Source organism: Protobothrops mucrosquamatus, unplaced genomic scaffold (genome assembly GCF_001527695.2).
Source record: "Protobothrops mucrosquamatus isolate PMUCROS unplaced genomic scaffold, P.Mucros_1.0 scaffold24, whole genome shotgun sequence".
In the NCBI taxonomy this organism is placed as follows: domain Eukaryota; kingdom Metazoa; phylum Chordata; class Lepidosauria; order Squamata; family Viperidae; genus Protobothrops; species Protobothrops mucrosquamatus.
The window spans coordinates 2,022,475-2,040,772 of NW_015386409.1; the positions used below are offsets into that span (position 1 = coordinate 2,022,475).

The 18,298-nt window shown below is 36.7% G+C and overlaps 1 protein-coding gene across 1 annotated transcript in view; it reads left to right on the plus strand.

Annotated features, from left to right (window-relative positions):
* Window positions 1-5,263: 5,263 nt before the first annotated feature.
* Window positions 5,264-18,298, plus strand: part of FAF1 (Fas associated factor 1) — a 183,376-nt gene continuing 170,341 nt past the window's right edge. The window contains exons 1-2 of the mRNA XM_015810912.1: window positions 5,264-5,351; window positions 18,007-18,075. Coding sequence (XP_015666398.1) covers window positions 5,319-5,351; window positions 18,007-18,075 — 102 coding nt within the window. The 5' untranslated portion in view covers window positions 5,264-5,318. The remainder of the gene's footprint in view (window positions 5,352-18,006; window positions 18,076-18,298) is intronic.

Below are 18,298 nucleotides of genomic sequence, written 5' to 3' on the forward strand. Positions count from 1 at the left end.
GCCTCCCACTCCTAACTCACCGAGACGCCGCAGCATGATACCGTGGTCCACGGTATCAAAAGCCGCTGAGAGGTCCAGAAGTACAAGGACAGAGGAATAACCCCTGTCCCGGGCCCTCCAGAGATCATTCACCAACGTGACCAATGCCGTTTCCGTGCTGTGTCCCGGCCTGAAGCCCGACTGGTATGGGTCTAGATAAATAAATGTATGTAGGGTAGGGTACAAAACAATCTCAGCACATTCCTGTATATAAAATAAGCTCCACAGAAATCAACAGGACTCATTTTATCCAACTAAAGGTATTTTCCTGCTATCACAAGAGAAAACTTAGGAGAGGGAAAAAAAGGTTTATGAGTCTTTCCAATGTCAGTGGCAAATTGTTTTTTTTAGGGTGAGTTCTTCATGAGCACACAGACACATATAGGAAGGAGAGATTTAGTATGGAAGGCTTCTAATGAGAAAGAGCAATCATCAGTTGAAATAATATATTTGCCCATAAGAACCACTGTTGTTTAGTTTGCTAATGGCTATAAGACTCCATTCCTCAACAGGACTTTTGAATAATTATGCATGGAATTTACACTATGATCCTGGATATTAGGATTACTAATAGAAAAACATTGTGGCATAATTAAAAATCCTGTAATGAGTCATTTGATGAAATAGGCAGCTTTCCAATCCAATAAATTATTTGGGAAGTAAGAGATGTTAGGCTGAAGCATATGTAGAATTGTACTGTTACATGAGTCTCTGCATTGCTTATAGGCTTCCAAATAATGTAATGGGGTGAGCAAAGCCACATCCCTTTTTAAAATGTGCATTTTAAAAATAGGTGGGGCTTGGATTGCCAAGTCACAACTCAGGTTTTAAGGCCAGTAACTGTAGCTGTGGACATCCCTGTATATTGCATATTATCTCTACTACATAAAGGCAAACAATATCATTTAATGATATGTTGCTCCAATCAATATTGACAGTAATTAAGCAGGATAATATGCTGAATCAGTATAAAGGTAGCTTGTTATGGTACTCCATGCGTATGGAGAATCATTTTTTTATCATATGTTCCATAAATGAAATCTTTACTGAAAAATAAGCTGTGGTGTGAATCATGATTTAGACTAAACTCTTCCTGTATATTTTGTTTTACCATTTCTCTACTCTTCTTTAATTTTAAATGCTATATACCCATGCTTCAATTGAAGAAAACTATACCAGCATGAAATTTGCTGCTCCCATTGCTAAGTCCTATTTCTGTTCCAACACATGCTGTCCTGATTATGCAAATACAGTGCTGGATAGACAAAGCAATTGGTTGAGTCTTCCAGCTTTACTGCCCTCTCTGCTCAATACACATGTAATCATTGCAACTGCAGTAAGAATGGGGCGTATCTGATTGCAGGAGTTTACTGCTAGGTCTCTTCTTTTGACTTTCTTCTTACATCATATTGTGTTAACCCAAACTGAAAACAAGTTAAACAAAACAATAACCAAATCAATCATAAAGGGAGCAGAATCATGGGCAATATTTTTATTTGGGAGTTCTTTACCTTCACAGTATCTCATGACCTCACATGCAACTGGTACTTGTCTATATCTCCAACTCAGTGGGAAATAAAGCTTAACAGATTTTACACAACTTGCAATTGTTGCTGGATGCTAATGACTTACAAAAGAGAATGTACTACTTTAACATCTGTTCAGCTAAGGATAATTTAAACCTGTCTCAGTCATAGGATAAGATTAAGCATAACCAGAGTACTATGGCAGAAAGAAGTTGTTGCCAAAATATATATACCAAGGGTAAGTATAAATGGCACAGCCATAGTCTAATATTAAAGCTATATCAAAGTAAATCAAATCTTTATTAAGGTCATAGATCAGCAAATCAGATTTGAATTTCCTTTTCGAGTACTGCCAGAGTATTAAGTTTTATTATCAACTGAAAATAAAAGACATAAAAAACATGTGTTGAAAGAAAAATCTTCATCAGGGAATAAACAAAATGGAGACTGCTTTAGAAAGTTGTAGTTTATTGAAGGGCAGAGCCAGACAGAAACATAGCTCTGGGAAAGCTGACCACATGTAGCTGGGAGTGGTGGGTTTTTATACCTTCTTGGGCTTTTGAGGTTGTTTCCTGTTCCTGTTTGAGGCTTTGTATTTCCTGTGTCATGTAGTTTGATCTGAGTCCGAGTGTGACCTTTTGGTATTGGTGGATTAATCCTATTATGTCCTCAAAGGTCATGTCTTTTAGAGTTTGGGTGGGGTATGTAGATTTTAGGGGTCTTTATTTTCCTAATCTCATCAGTTTCTAGGTTCCTGGCTCCAACCTGCCTCAATGGATTATTACATCTGCATTCTAAACGCTGGTTTCTGTTGAGTTTTCTGGCTGGGGGGAGAGAGAAGTTTCTGCCTTTTTAAAGAGCGTCTCCATTATTCCTTTGGAGAAATATATTCTGCCTTTTTAATATTCCCCAAAATATTTCTTTCTCTGGATTCTTCCTACACATGCATATTTGACCTAAATGAGTTGCTACATACAAAGTTCAGATATACACATATTTTTAAATCTCTGGTAGTAGGCTTAAACAGAAAAGATAAACCGATGTAGAGGAAGTCTTCTATACAGAGTTGGTTTAAATTAAGGGCTGAACACTCCTTGGATTATGACCAGGTGAGGTTTTCCAGAGTTCCATTGCTAAAATATAGAAGCAAACCCTGTTATTACAGAGGTGTCATTTCCTATTTAAAAACAACAAACATGTCTTTAAAAACTAAACTTAATTAAAGCAAAAGAAACTCCACCCATCTCAAAGCTCACATTAAAACCTGCCCATTTGTGTGACCTCACTGTAACATGGCTCTGCCTGTTGCAACTTATGTAGATTTTTTTAAAGTGCAGCTTCAAGACATTAAAAACTTAAATCACCCTGCTGTACAGTACCTTTTTTTCTCATTAAGCAAGTATCCTGTGTCCTGTACATTCCTGTAATTTGAAATGTGGTCTCATTCAATACTTTAGTTTGATTTTACACTCATTGACTTTCACTACTGTGCAAGTTATCTAAAGTTTTATATTTTATTCCAAATCAAATATTCAGGCCAATGTACCATTTCAAATTTTTAAATAATCACTTTCCCAACATACGGTTGCTATGTTATTATTTTCATTATCACTGGTTTCCCCAGAAAAATTCATGCCATTATTTCACTGCAAACTGACATTCTACAACCTTCTATTAGCACTAAAATAGCCAACTTGTTTTACAGATGTTTTCAATTTAAATTTAATTACCATTAGCAGTATGGTAGTAGTTAATCCAAATGTTTGAAGAGAACCAGGTTGCTTTCTCTTGTGTTGCAGTTTATAACCAATGTACTGTAGATCTGAGTGCCTCAATGACTTTAAGCAGTCTACCTTTAACCATGTGTAATGTATGACAATCCCTTATATTTGGAACAATACTGATAATTCTTGGTTTGACATCAAAAGTAGAAATAGTTTATTTATAACAATGGCTTACCCTAGCTTTCTCCCAACGGCGTACCACAAAACCGAGATATTTTTATAAAGCGACTAGATTTTGTGGCAAATTTCTGGATGGTCAGTAGATGGCAGGTTTTTCTGCTTTTCTTTCTGGAGACCTACAGTAGTGGTGAGCCAGATTTTTGCAGTTCTGTTCTAGTTAGGATTGTTGTTTACCATGCCCCAGACTGTTTAAAAACAGCACAATAGGAACAAATTCAATTTGCTATTGGTTGCAACTCTAGACTCCATACCTTTATGAATTATCTGGAAAGGACAGTTGACATAAATCCACCTAGAATAAGGATCTAAGTTATAGCAGTCAGCATACATTTAATTAAGAGATTGGTAATAATAATAATAATAATAATAATAATAATAATAATAATAATAATAATAATAATAATAATAATAATAATAATAATAATAATAATAATAATAATAAAGTTGGAAGGGACCTTGGAGGTCATCGAGTCCAACCCCCTGCCCAGGCAGGAACCCTATACCATTTCAGACAAATGGCTGTCCAGTCTCTTCTTAAAAACTTCCAGTGTTGGAGCATTCACCACTTCTGGAGGCAGTTTGTTCCATTGGTTAATTGTTCTAACTGTCAGGAAGTTTCTCCTTAGTTCTAAGTTGCTTCTCTCCTTGATCAGTTTCCACCCATTGCTTCTTGTCCTGCCTTCAGGCGCTTTGGAAAATAGCTTAACTCCCTCTTCTTTGTGGCAGCCCCTTAGATATTGGAACACTGCTATCATGTCCCCCCTCGTCCTTCTCTTCGTTAAACTAGACATACCCAATTCCAGCAACCGTTCCTTATGTGAGTAGATCTAACTTATACCAAAAATGGCCCTGCACTACTTACTTTAAAACAATCCTCCCCCCAGCCTATTTTACGAGCTAAATAGGCAGGTAAACTCCGCTATGTGCAAAACAACAATCCTTTTAAGGAACAGGATCGCGACCCTTCCATCCCAGAATACTGCATGCAACACTTGGAGTAACCTTGCAATCAATTTTATTTCCTTCCAAGGCTCCCTCCGCGAGGAGGGCTTTAACATCGCGGCGTGGGGCAGACAACCCAAACGGCCAAAGCAAGCGCATTTACGACACTTTCATAAAAGCAAGGCTCCATCCCTCCTTTCCATTCCTCATTGAAGAATCGGTATCTGCCGAAGGACTTCTGCAGGCCCGCCAACCGCACCCTTCGTTCTTTTTTTTTTATTTATTTAAAAAGGGGGGGGCGGTGGGAACCTCCCCGCCGTCTCTTTCTCTTCTCTGCCCCCCCACCCACCCCGCTCCCGCATCCAAATCGGCACTCTTACATAATAGCCGAAAGCGCTTCCTCCCTCCCTCCCTCCCTCTTTTCCCAGGCTTTATCGGTGGCCAGCATTTGACAGGAGGGCCAGTCACGTGGCAGCCGGAAAGCGTCTCTTTGCGACTTCAATGACAGGCAAAATGTGCGACAGCCGCTCGCTGGGCAAGGAGGAAGCTACTTAAGAGGCTATTCGCCTTGCTTAAAGGCAGGGTTGGTTTGCTGCCTTGCACTCTTCCGTTCCCTCCTCCGCCCTTCTAGTGGTCGGGACAGCGGGCTTGGGAAGAAGGGAAAGCGTTCGGGGAGCAGACCGTGAGGGCTTGACCTAAGTTTGGAGTTTAGATGAGAGCGTAGTTTCCTTTCTCTTCCCACCCCCCACCCCCCCACCCCCTTGAGCCCCGGTCTTGCCGGCAGCAGCCTCCAGGTGTACAGTTCAGGCAAGAGGAGGGGCCGCTCCCGGCTGCATTAGCGTCCAACATGGATAGAGAAATGATACTGGCTGATTTTCAGGTAAATTTCAAATTCCACCACTGCCATATTCTAATCATGATCTTTTCCTCTCCCTCCCTCTCTTTCTCTTTCTTCCCTTTCTCCCGGCTTCTCTGTTTCTTGTTCTTTGGTGGAAGGATCTAAGTTCCGGAATTGGCGAGTCCTGCTCCGATATTAGAGTAGAGCAACCACAACAATAATAAAGCTCGAGACTGTTTTATTCTTTGTAGTCGAGAATCCAAGAGATGATCCAAGAAACATGAATAATGTTAACTAAACATTAGTTAATGGCAGTAATGTACCTACCTTTGCTTTCACAAAGAGGTAAAGGAACAACGTAATCCCAGTCAGGGCAGAATTGTTTTTTTTAAAAAACAAATATTTAGATTTCTAGCCACCATGTATCTGGTTCATTTTGACTCTTTGCAAACTTCTAATAAATTTCACAGGAGGACAGAAAATAAAATATTCTGAAGATAATAAAAAGATATGCCAATATCCCAAGGGCTCATATCTATTGTGATTTAAAAAAGATGTTAAATGAAAGAGTAGAAAAGAACTTTGGTGCCTTGTGCGCTTAAATATTAGACAATGTGAAAAGGTTTTTTTAATCTTAGAAAGTATCTGCTTATACATTTTATGTAATATGCTATAATTTTCCCATAAATTTAGCTCGTGGGGCAGTAACAATTTGTTAGGGTAAGATATAATCACTATTGGGATTGAAATATACAGAAAGCAGCTTTTTGAATTTCACCTCTCATTTCTAATTAGCATGGACGGTGGCAAGGAATGATAGGATTTGTACTCCAAAACATAAGGAGAATATTGGATTGTTTGCCCTGTCTTGCAGCATATCTGTATGTAAGAACTGGGTTTCTTTATGTGTTTCTATGTAATATTTATAAATCAGTTGGGAAATAATTAACTGGATTTGAATTCTATGAATATGTGTCCAAATTTCAAATTTAATATAATTTATATATGGCTTTTATAAAAAAAATGGACCATAGCTTATATGAATAATTTTACTTCTAGAGTTTTTCTTTTTGAATATGGAATTTTCAGAAAATATAAGTATCACAAATGCCTATGCATCCACTTCCAAGAAAGTATCCATTTCATAAAATGCCAAAGTTATTACGTAAAGAAAACTTCAATGCAAGCTGAAAAATAATATTGAAACCACATTTCTTTCGGGGTTACTCCTCAAGTTCTTTTCATCTATGCCAGGGGTGTCAAACTCCCGGCCCTTGGGATGGATGCATCATAGCGAAACCGCACCCACCCCATTGCCGGCAAGGGCAAAAAAGTCACGGTACTTCGCGACACGTCATGTGATGTTGCGAGTTTGACACCCCTCATCTATGCTTTCACACATAAGCCATCCCTAGAAGAGAGAGATTTTATTCCTTTACCTTTAGACTTCTTCCAACCATTTAACTTCCCCCTTTGCCCTCTGTTGCCCATATGATATTTGCTTATGTTTTCCCGTCCCCTTTTCTACTACATTGGGTCAGCTCTAATTCTCCTTGAAATCAGTTCGATCTCTTCATTTGCTACCATCTTTAAGCTTTCCTCTTATAGCAGTGAGGTCATTTGTTTCTTTTTTAATTTTTCATTGTTTGGCAATTGATAATGGAGTACTGGACTCCAGGATCTTAATTTACTAATAACATATTTTGGGTCCAGTCATATTGGGAGATAAATGTGGAAGGTAACTGGAGTTTGATGTTTCTCTTAAACGGATTTCTGGAGAAAAAATTAAGAATTAATTAAATCATATGCACCAGCAGAGCATATTAGAGGCACAGGTGGAAGTATCCACAGGTGCATATTGCCTGATTCTGTTTTAAGTTAATGATGTCACTGTAAATATTTTTTAACTGATCTTTTAAAATAACTTCTGTTTTGCTGTGTGCAAATGAAATCATATTTAATGGGCATCATTGTTATTTAAAGAAGATAGGTGAAATATACCATAGAGTGTAGAAGGCTGTACTCAGAGATATACTTTCTAGTAAATAAGAGAACCTGCAAAGGTCAGATGCTATGTGGAATCGATTTAGGCCCAGGAATTGCTCCATGAAGGTCAGTTACAACATCACTGAAATTTTAGCAAAATGTTTAAATCAAATTCCTTTTCTTAATTGTTTGGCAAAGATTATTACAATAATAGAACATTTTATATGTAGTGATATACTAATCCATTCCTTTTTGATAAGGAGCCTGCTAATTATATTGAAAAATAGTTTTATTTATTAAATTTATATGCTGTTGCATCTCACTAATATGACAATTCTTTTGCTGAATTTACTGATACTTCCCACTCTTCATGAACATTTTCATAAACTATTTTGTTCTGCTATATATTTGGCTTTATGTTTTATACTCAATTTTTGTAATATATATTAATAGATGTATATTTGCATGCTTGTTTGTATAGTACCTTATGCATTGAGAATTAAAAAAATGTACAGATGTAAATGCTAATAATAGTTGACGTAGATGTTTTATAAAAGATAAAATGCTACCTGCTTTCAGTCTGCAAAAGAGAGATATTACAGTTTGGTAATCTATGATGGTATGTGTTTTGGATTAGAATCTTGGTGATATATCCAAAACAAATACAGTTTGTGATATTTTATTAATTTTTACTGATTTTATCAGATTTAATTACGACTTAAGATCAATTGAATTCAGTAGCATGTTTGCTTGCATCAGCAGAAGAAACCCTTCCCTGTCAGGAACAGATTTACAAATACTTTTCTAGCAAAAATCTAACCGGGCAGCATTGGATTCAACTGCACAGTATCTCTAATAATTTTAGATTGTCTGAATTTTATGAATTTAGAATTGTTGAGATCTTAGGTCAATTATGATTTATTATTGAATAATGTTATTTATTTGTATCCCACCTTTATTATTTTTACAAATAACCCTAGATGGTGAACATATCCAACACTCCTCCTTCCTCCTATTTTCCCCATAATAACAACCCTATGAGGTGAGTTGGGCTGAAAGATAGTGACTGGCCCAAGGCCACCCAGCTGGCTTTCATGGCTAAGGTGGGTCTAGAACTTATATTCTCCTGATTTCTAGCCTTAACCACTAGACCATACTCTTCAAACCAAATTGATTATATTCGTGATTAGATTGCACTATGAATGTGCATTTGAATACTACTATATTATGGGTCACAATCCTATGGACATGCATGTGTGACTAAGACTCACCGATCATTGCAAGATGTATTTTGAATAAGCACATATTGGGTTGAACTTTTGTTTATTTCAGCCACTGTTAGGTGATTTTGTTGAAGGGGAAAATAACAAAAATTCCATATTTATTAGCATTCCTGTGTTCTGAAGCTAAGAATTAATGATTTTTTAAAAAAATCATTGATATTAAAACCCAAACGCTATTTACTTAGATATAAATTATATTGATAGTCATGTACGTGTAACAAGATACAGTCATACCTTGGCACCTGACTGCTTCAAAACTCATCAAATTTGGTATTTGATGCATTTTGAAGCAGAAATCTTGTCCTGGCACTTGTGCATGGAAGAATGTGCTGATGTCGGTTATCTCGTGACTCGCTATTTCTTCCAGCCAAAATAGTGGGTCATGTGATAAATCACATGGTTTTCTTGGTACTTGTCAGTTTTAGTATCCGTTGCGTCTTCAGGAACAAATTACCAGGGAGGACTGAGGTACCATTGTAACAACTTTTTTCGGTAAGTTACAATTCTATATGCATGGTTTCCTGGGTATAGTTACCATTTACTGCTAAATTCTTAAGCAGGAATTGAATCCAGGTCTTGGATGCTTCCATGTGTTGTTCTACTCCTAATTGGACTATGAGTATTGTATTCTATTTCTTTGGTTTTACAACTTCTAGGATTAACATTTGTTTGATTGTCATGTAGCTTATATACAGTAGCAACACTTTGCAGTGGTTTTCATGATATTTCATATCTTTTGTATAAAGTTCTATTTTTAGAACGTAATTCAATTTTTTTTTGTAAGTAATATTTTTCCTATGTGAGCTTCTATTTAGGGAAATATTTTTTACAGTCTATAACACTCAAGTAAATAAAGTATTGATATACAGTTGAAAATATTTTTTCTTTCAAAATGCTTAGTTCTGAGTATGTTTTCTGTTTTGTTTCTGCATGATGTCATTGAGATTTACACTTTAGGCTACATCTTCGGAAGACTTAGTGAAGTTTTATTCATGTTAGAACAGAGGTCCCCAACCTTTTGGGCACCAGGGACCAGTTCTGTAGAGAGAGGTTTTTCCGCAGACCAGAGGGTGCGTGGTTTTCTGTGCTACCTGCATCCCACGGATGGGGCTTTGCTTGTTTGTGTGGACCGGTTGCTATCATGCCGTGGCCCGGTACTGCTCCACAGACCGGGGGGTTGGGGACCCCTGTGCTAGAGGGAAAAATCATAATTTCATATCTTTTAAAGAAGATGCTTCTTTTCCAAAATTGAATATTTGTAACCTGAACATTTTTTAAAAATTGAACATTTAAAAAAAAAAAGGTATCTAAGACATTGATCACATCTAAAGGCAATGAGCCTTTTTATACAGAGTATGGATCTGAAATAATTTCTGTTTATAAATCTGTAACTGGCAGGTTTGAGAGTTTGAGAAATAAGTTGATCTATAGGAGGCTTAGTGTAATTCTATCTTACGCATATGAGTGCAAATATTTTTATGTACCAATATTAGAAAGCAGATTGTACTTTTCTGTTAGTATAGACCTAGATCTTGAATTTGATTATCTTTTAGTTTTGTCTTCTTATATGTTTTATATTGGGATTTGATTGGTGATATGTTGCTTGAATTGTAACCTTACACATAGGACCTGTGGAACTGAAACATTAGACGGGAATGACCACTGATAGTATGGAAGCCAGTTTGTAGTTGAAGTATTTGTTAATGTCACTTTGCTTTTACAGTTAACTCAAGGTTATTTGTAATCTAATCTGTCATACTGGAAATTCATATATATTTCATTTACATTTTTTTCTACTATTTTTTTAAAGAACAAATACGATCTTGTGAAATCTATTGTATTCAATAGATTACTTTTAACAGCTTACAAGTCATTTTAGAGGTAATGCCAAATATTGTTGTTGAATTAATGACAATGAGATATATGTGATGGTTTTACATGAAAACAAATACTAAAATAAAAGTATTTTAAAAGGAATCTAGTAGTTTTTTACAGCTTGTAATGGCATGTTTGAAAACTCCTTTTTCAAAATCACACCCTGTTCCTGCTTCCTGCCTTTATGTACTGCTTGGTAGTTATTATCTATTTTCCATGGGATACCTTACTCTGTGTTCTCTCCTAACCTTAGTTTGTTTTAGAGAGGGTTCTAAGTACCCGTGTTACTCTATTCAGGGGTTCTCAACCTTGGCAACTTTAAGACTTGTGGACTTCAACTCCCAGAATTCCTCAGCCAGCAAAGCTGGCTGAGGAATTCTGGGAGTTGAAGTCCACAAGTCTTAAAGTTGCCAAGGTTGAGAACCCCTGCTTATTTGTAACTAAAAGATGAAAAAATGAAATAATTTCTATACTTCACATCTTCACCATCTTGTGACTAAGCATATCACTAGAGATAGCCAGACTCCTTTTTTTTTAATCTACTTGGGAAGCAGACCAATCTCATAAGATATAAATATAATCAAATTTTCTTTAAAAAGGAAGATATTACATTTGGTCAATCTTGGGATAGATAACCAACAAAACTGTTACAAATGAGGGATGACAACTTGAGAATTATAAAATAGAAACAATGCTCCATTCAAGATGTTGCTGGTTATAGCTAATGGGCTACAAATTGTTCTTTTTCAGCTGGAACCTCAGAAGAAATAATAAGACAATTGCAATTACAAGAGGGTTCTTGTACAATTTCATTGAAACCGCTTGAAAGGATAGATGCAAACTGAGGATTAATTACTCAATTATAAAAATTTATATAGAGAAATGAAGATAATTAACTTACAAAGAAAACAGATTAGCATGAAATCCTAACTTCACATTTTTATCTGTTCTTGGAGAAGAAGATTCCTTAAGAAACATATTTCCCCTCTGCTTTACCTAGACTTGTCCACATTTTCTTGGAATTTAGTGAATTTACCTGAAACTGTCTGGGGAAATGTTTTCCAGCCTCTGGCTAGCAATTTCTGCCTCATTTTAAATTTCTGCCTCCTATTTCTGGGAAAGAGGGAGGAATTGTGGGTGAATCTCTGTATCTCTTCCTTGTGGTTGTTTATCAGGGATATCTGAGCATCTGTGAAACTCTCAGTCAGTTGACTAGCAACATGGCTACTATATTTTGTTTAGTGACACTTGAAACAGTTTCAGAGCTGTTATTAGCTTCTTTTTATAGCATATTGTCAGTGTTAAATGCTACTTTTAAACTGCAAGACCTTAAAACATGTGCACATTTTTTGTTTACTGTACTAATACAACTATAATCCTAATATGGATTTGGAATTTTGTTTTTGCCAGCATGGCTATCTCTGCTTTTTATGTGATTTTTTTCTTAATATGTATTATTGAAACACCCTGTTAATGAACCACATCTGTGAAAAGTACACAGTAAAAGAAAACCCCTGTAATATTTAACATGCATTGTCAGTGTATGACAGCACCATACCTTGGCAGTTTAAGATGCTAAATACAATTAGCATACAATATTTTATTTTACATGTATCCTATTATAAATAGAAATTATTTTTATTGCAGACAGATATGAAACATCTGTCTTATGTACTTGGAATTTAGCTTCTTAATCCAAATTGTTGCAAGAAACTAGGTGACCTTGTTGACATCAAGTTTTCTCTAACCACAGAAGGTCTATTTTTGGACATATATAACATAGCTCCAGCCATCTATATTTTGGGAACTTCCTGATTGCTTCAATATAGGAATGACAATGAGGGTTTAATCTTAGACCATTAACCAGATTATCTCCTCTCTATCTCCAATGATTTGGATAACCTAAGAGGTGAAGCTCCTAATGGAAATCCTTGTCATTTAGGCCACAGTCTAGATCAGGGGTAGGCAACCTCGGCTCTTGTCTAGATCCTTCCGTTCTTCCTGTATGAAGAATAATCACAACCCAGCTTTTCAAATGTGCAGAAAGAATGAACTATGCAGGAGAAGCTAGAATGACAATATTCCTGCTTCTATTTGCACGAAGTGTCGTTCTCTGTGCAACAGGAAGAGAGGATGGAGGGCTGCTTTTTTTTTCTCCCTTTAAGAGAAAATAGGGCTGATTGTTCTTTTTCTTTGTATGAAGCGGCTTTCCCCATAAAGCAGAAAGTAGAGGTGATTGTGCTTTTTCCTCTGATATAAAGAGATAGCATAGAGCATTTCTGAAATTAGGCCGGAGGAAAGGGGCAGGGCTTCTTTCCGTGCCTCTGGACTGTAATACATGCTGCATAATGGAAGTTTTCCCAACCTTGTTATAATAGCTACTAGCAGTTAAATAGCAGACCCATAATTGAATTAATTAAATTAAAAAAATTCAGTTAGTACAGAATTTGTGTACTAGAAACATGACAAGTATGTTAATCGATTGTCATCATTTCAGCTTTAAATGAAGTGCTTGGGACCTTTCCCCCCTTTAAATAATCATGCCAAGGCAATCGGGTGATTATCATGTGAGCAAAAAAAATTCAGTGATTACTATATTACCAAGTTCTGCTTCCTAGCATCAAGAATGTGATAGATGATGCATCCTAAAGACTAAATTCCATCTATTGTCATTACTTCTTTGTCTTTTTTTCTTGTCTGTTGTTTGATTTGTTTGTTTGTTTGGGGTTTTTGGGTGACCTTTGTAATTTTTTTGATATTTGCATCACTTATCAAGAAACAAGTATTTAACAATGTCATTGTGTCCGCCCCAAAATACCTGGCCCAGAACATGTATTTCTAGTTCTGTGTTTCGACTGAACACATATGTCTAGATTGAGCACTTGCGTTTTTGGTGTAGGTGTAGGCATTTGAATTTGGCTTTTTTTTTGTTTATTGATTTCAGGCTTAACTAAATTATCTTTAAAATTAATGCTAATGAGAGATTTTTAGAGGTAATTCAGAGCAGTTAATAATTTTTGTATGTACCTGTTGTTGGAAGATTGCCATAATTAGATTATCAGATATGGGCTGCAAAAATATGGACAACCATTAGAAACAGCTGAGATGAATAGAAAACCATAATTCTTTGCTGCCATCTAGTGGCTGTCCATATTTTTGCAGCTATATATATGTGCTTAATTATATTAAAAACACAAATCCCCGGTATACACATGTCGTGAAACTGATAAACAAAAATGATCACCAGGATAAAATCATAAACAAAGCTGTTTAATCTACAAAAGTACTGAGCTTTCGTCGGCCACACTGCCGACATCATCAGAGTATAAAATACTGGATCCGGGAGTCCACTGGACCAACTTTCTCTCTGATTTTTCAGCATGATGTATGAGCTGTATTTCATGATGCTTGTGTTCAGATGTTTATATGTTGATCCTTGATTTTGCAAGGAATCTTTGTCTTGCTTTTTTTGGTGCCCCAGATTAGCACATACATTTTTCTACACGATGTAGACATGTGGATGTTTAGGGCATAGATTAAAAAAATGTTATCACGTGTTTGTTTACTTTGTTTTAACAAGAACACCATGCTTCTTTTCCTTTGGAGATTCCTTTATTAACTGCAGGAAGAATAGAGTTTGTTATTGTTGTTTGCAACAAGTACTAAAGTTGACCGGGACAGTTGAAGAGCCACTCCCCCTTTTCAGACAACTTGCTTTTCTTCTACATTTATTAGGCTGGGTTCAGGCTGGTTACTATGTCACTGAAAGGGATTATAGAAAGTGAAACAGAACTGACTGAATTCTAGCAAACAAATTGTGCTGCAGATAGCACATTTTTTCTTGTGAAGTCATGCTAAGATATTGCAGAGAATATAGATTGTTAAGAAAGTAGCCAAAGCTACTTAAAGGATGACTAGGAAAGAATAAAATGTACTGCACTTAAAAATATTAATTTTTCCAACCACTTCTCTTCAGACTACTCTCTTAAATCAGGAATTTAACTATTTAGAAGTACAATTTCTTAGTGTGTTGAACTGGAAAAAAAATCTATTTTATTCTCAAGCTGTGGGTGCCAGAACTTTGCTTGATAAGGAAACTTTGATAAGACTTTTGATAAAAGTACTTCCAAAGCTCAGCAGAGTTTGAAAGTTTTCTTGTCTTTCTTTTTTGTCAATATGTATGGCAGAGCATCATGAAAGATGATTTCAGAGCATAGGGTAGGGGAGACTATATTTTCCTACATGTGGTCCTTCGTATATTGGAGAAAGATTACTATATTGCTTGCCAGCTAATATTAGACTTGCAGTACTAACCTCCATGCTGCATAGTAAGCTCCCTGCCTGAGCTCCTTGACTCCATTTTTAGGTTGGCTGTGGAGTTCCCCAGACTTAAGGTCTTGGAAAACCTCAGTCTTCCTTCTCTAGGTCTGTAGCAGCTCAGGAGTTTATGGCCATAATGATGGCCACAAGCCTGTCCTTGTCATCCAGAGGCTGATAAGGGACAGTAGTCATACGCTGAATCTGGTGTTTCTGTTGGAACAGTCACTATGTGATCTCAATCTGGGAGAGATTTTGGTGCTCCCCTTGTCATGGTTAGATCACACTCTTATTACCATTGAATTTCATGGTACTACTAACCACTGAAGGAGGCTTGGCTAGATTGGTCTTCCTTTGGGTGAGTAATGGAATTGGATGGGTTTCCGCAGGAGCTGGAGATCTTTTCTGCTGGTCTGCTGTATGGTCCATCTGAAGTCTTGGTCATCACTTGGAATAAGAAGGCCGGGCAGCTTTGGATGGGATTGTGTCTATGCATCCTTTCCCCTCTCGTGATCTGTCACTCCCTGTGATTTACAAAAGAGCTAAGAGAATTGAAGCAACAAGAGATGTTTAGAGCATTGCTGGTGGTTTTTTTTGGGGGGGGGAGTACAAATTTGACACAGGTAAGAATTGTGATTAAGGCCTTACTTCAGGGTGATAAGGGTGATGAAGTATTAGTACTTTTCTGTCTATTGCTGTCCTGTTTCAGGTGACGCAGGGCCTTTTCGGTACAAGCAGATTAGAGAAACCTTTGCAGGGGTGTGTGGAAGATGAATGGTTGAGGAAGCTAAATATGGCTAGCCCAGGGGTAGGCAACCTCAGCTCTTTTATGACTCATGGACTTCAACTCCCAGAATTCCTGAGTCAGCTATGCTGACTCAGGAATTCTGGGAGTTGAAGTCCATGAGTCATAAAAGAGCCGAGGTTGCCTACCCCTGGGCTAGCCCCTAAAAGAGTAGACTTAGGGGGAACATGATAACTCCTTTTTTGTATTTGTGGGGCTGTGACAGAGAAAAGGCGATTGATTTATTCTCCAAAACACCAGAGGGCAGGACAAGAAGTAATGTGTGGAAGCTTGTTAAAGAGAGATCCAACCTAGAAGTAAGGAGACATTTTCTGACAGAACAATTAACCAGTGGAATAATCTGCTCCATTACTGGAGGTTTTCAAAAATAGAGTGGACAGCCGTTTACCGTTGATGATATAAGGTCCCCTGCCTTGAGCAAAGGGTTGGACTAGAAGACCCCTGAGGGGACCCTTCCAGCCCTATGGTTTTATGTTCTGCCATTAAGAAGTATATATAACATACATTACCGATGCACTCTGAATACATGAGGATTAATATAAACTTTCTTGCTTGCTCGCTTAGATTTTGATGGTGTAGAGTGTTCCAAAAGCTGGGATAGTATGTAGAAGCAAAACTGTAGCTGTTTGCCACCTGGATTTTTTATTGAGCTACAGGCACTTGAACATACTGTAAGTCTGTTTTTATACGTGGATCAAGGAGAAAGTGTGTTTCGCATATGAAAAAAAGAAAGATCCAAGAAAAACTGGGGTTACTGGGTAGGAAATATAATATGAAATCTGGTTTTAATTTTTGCTTTTTGCCTTCATGAATTGCAAACAGAAAATTTGCTATCGGTGGAAGACGTTTGATTCAGCAAAACAATACCAATAACAAAAGGAGGAATATCTCTCTCTCTCTCTCTCTCTCTCTCTCTCTCTCTCTCTCTCTCTCTCTCTCTCTCTCTCTCGTGCAAATGGCTGTTGAAAAAAAAAAGCACAAATCAACTCTCATTCTGTTCTATTGGAAGGAATGAAATATGTAACAACACAGTGGTATATGTGCCTTCGCCCTTACCATGCGGATATTATTTTTACAAGTTAATGAATATTTTCCTAAAAATGTAAAGGCCATTTTAAAGTGAAGAGTTTCCTTAGGACCGCTGCGGATAATAAAAAAGTTTCCTATTCAAATCTGCTTCAGCCCCAATGATTACTAAACCTTGCTTTTGTTATATGCACATTCAAAATACACGTATAGATAGTTCTCGACTTACAACTATTCATTTAATGACCATTCAAAAGTAACATACTACTGGTTCTCGCACTTAGACTGTTGTAGCATCAAAATTTGGGCATTTGGTAACTAGTATTTGTATTTAGGATGGTTGCAAGTATCCCAGGGCCCTGTGATTGTCATTTGCAACCTTCTCCACAGCTTCTAACAAATAAAGTCAATGGGGGAAGCCAGATTGGCTTAATGACCTTGTGATTCACTTAACAATAATTTGCTTAACAACTGTGACAAAAAGGTCCTAAAAATCAGGTGTGACTTACTTAACAACTGCTTTGTTTAGTAATAGAAATTTAGGTCCCAGATGTGGTCATCAGTCAAAGGCTACCTGTTTGCAGAATAATGCAAGGAAGTATTTTCTTTTATAATTACTTTGAAATGGAATAAGGTAGCAATATGCAATTTTCTGTATTGTACATCGTACAAATATCTGGGAAGATGGCTTTCCTATTTGTGATAATTTTTATTTCCTCTTTCATTGTTTTTATACTTTTCCTTGAACCCTCTGTGTGTGAGAAGATAGATATGAAAATAGTTAAAAACATGGTGGTCCTTTTACTTGGGTATATCAACAGCTGAATCTAGGACCTCTTGCATGCAAAGTTAATACTCAGTTATAAAGTTATATTCTCTTTTCACTGATTATTAAAGAATATGTATGTATCCTACTTCAAGAAAGATACTTCATAATGGTTTACCTATGATTATGGAATAAGCTATGATGGGTCATACCTCTTAACTGAATATATATTCGGCAACCACTGCTTAAGAAACTTGCTGAATATGACGGGATATAGATCTTTTGCTCATAATAAAATGGGAATGGTAAGAGTACTGCTTGCCTATTATTAAATCTTTTGCAAATAGGGTTATATACTACTGTATTATTGTATAGCTATACTACTGTAATCTATTAAAGCTAGCCATTGGATTAATAAGATGAACTTCAAGTTTGATAATCATTCTGTAGCCAATGTCTACATTTTCTGAACTCATACAACAGAATCTAACTCCTATATTTAATCTATGTTTGTGTCTTAAGATGTCTAGATATCAAGTGACCTTGCTGAATGCAGTTTTTAATCTGTAGGATTTTTAACAAATTATTATTTTTGGCAGACTTTTTCAGCTGAAACTTTGTCATTCTTTATTATTTTAGGCATGTACTGGAATAGAAAATATTGATGAGGCTATCACCTTACTTGAACAAAATAACTGGGATTTAGTGGTAAGTATTTATTTTACTTTATATGTTTGATGCTTAAAATCAGAGGGAAAATTGCTGGAATTCTAGCTGGAAGAATGAGTGTTCATGGGATATATACAAACTTAGTGTAGTGCCGTGTCAAATCTACCACCCCATTTGCAAGCCATGGAAGATGTGATGTTGTGGTTAAAGTGTTAGACTAAGAGGAAGAGAACCCTGGTTCTATTCCTTGCTTAGCTAGGGA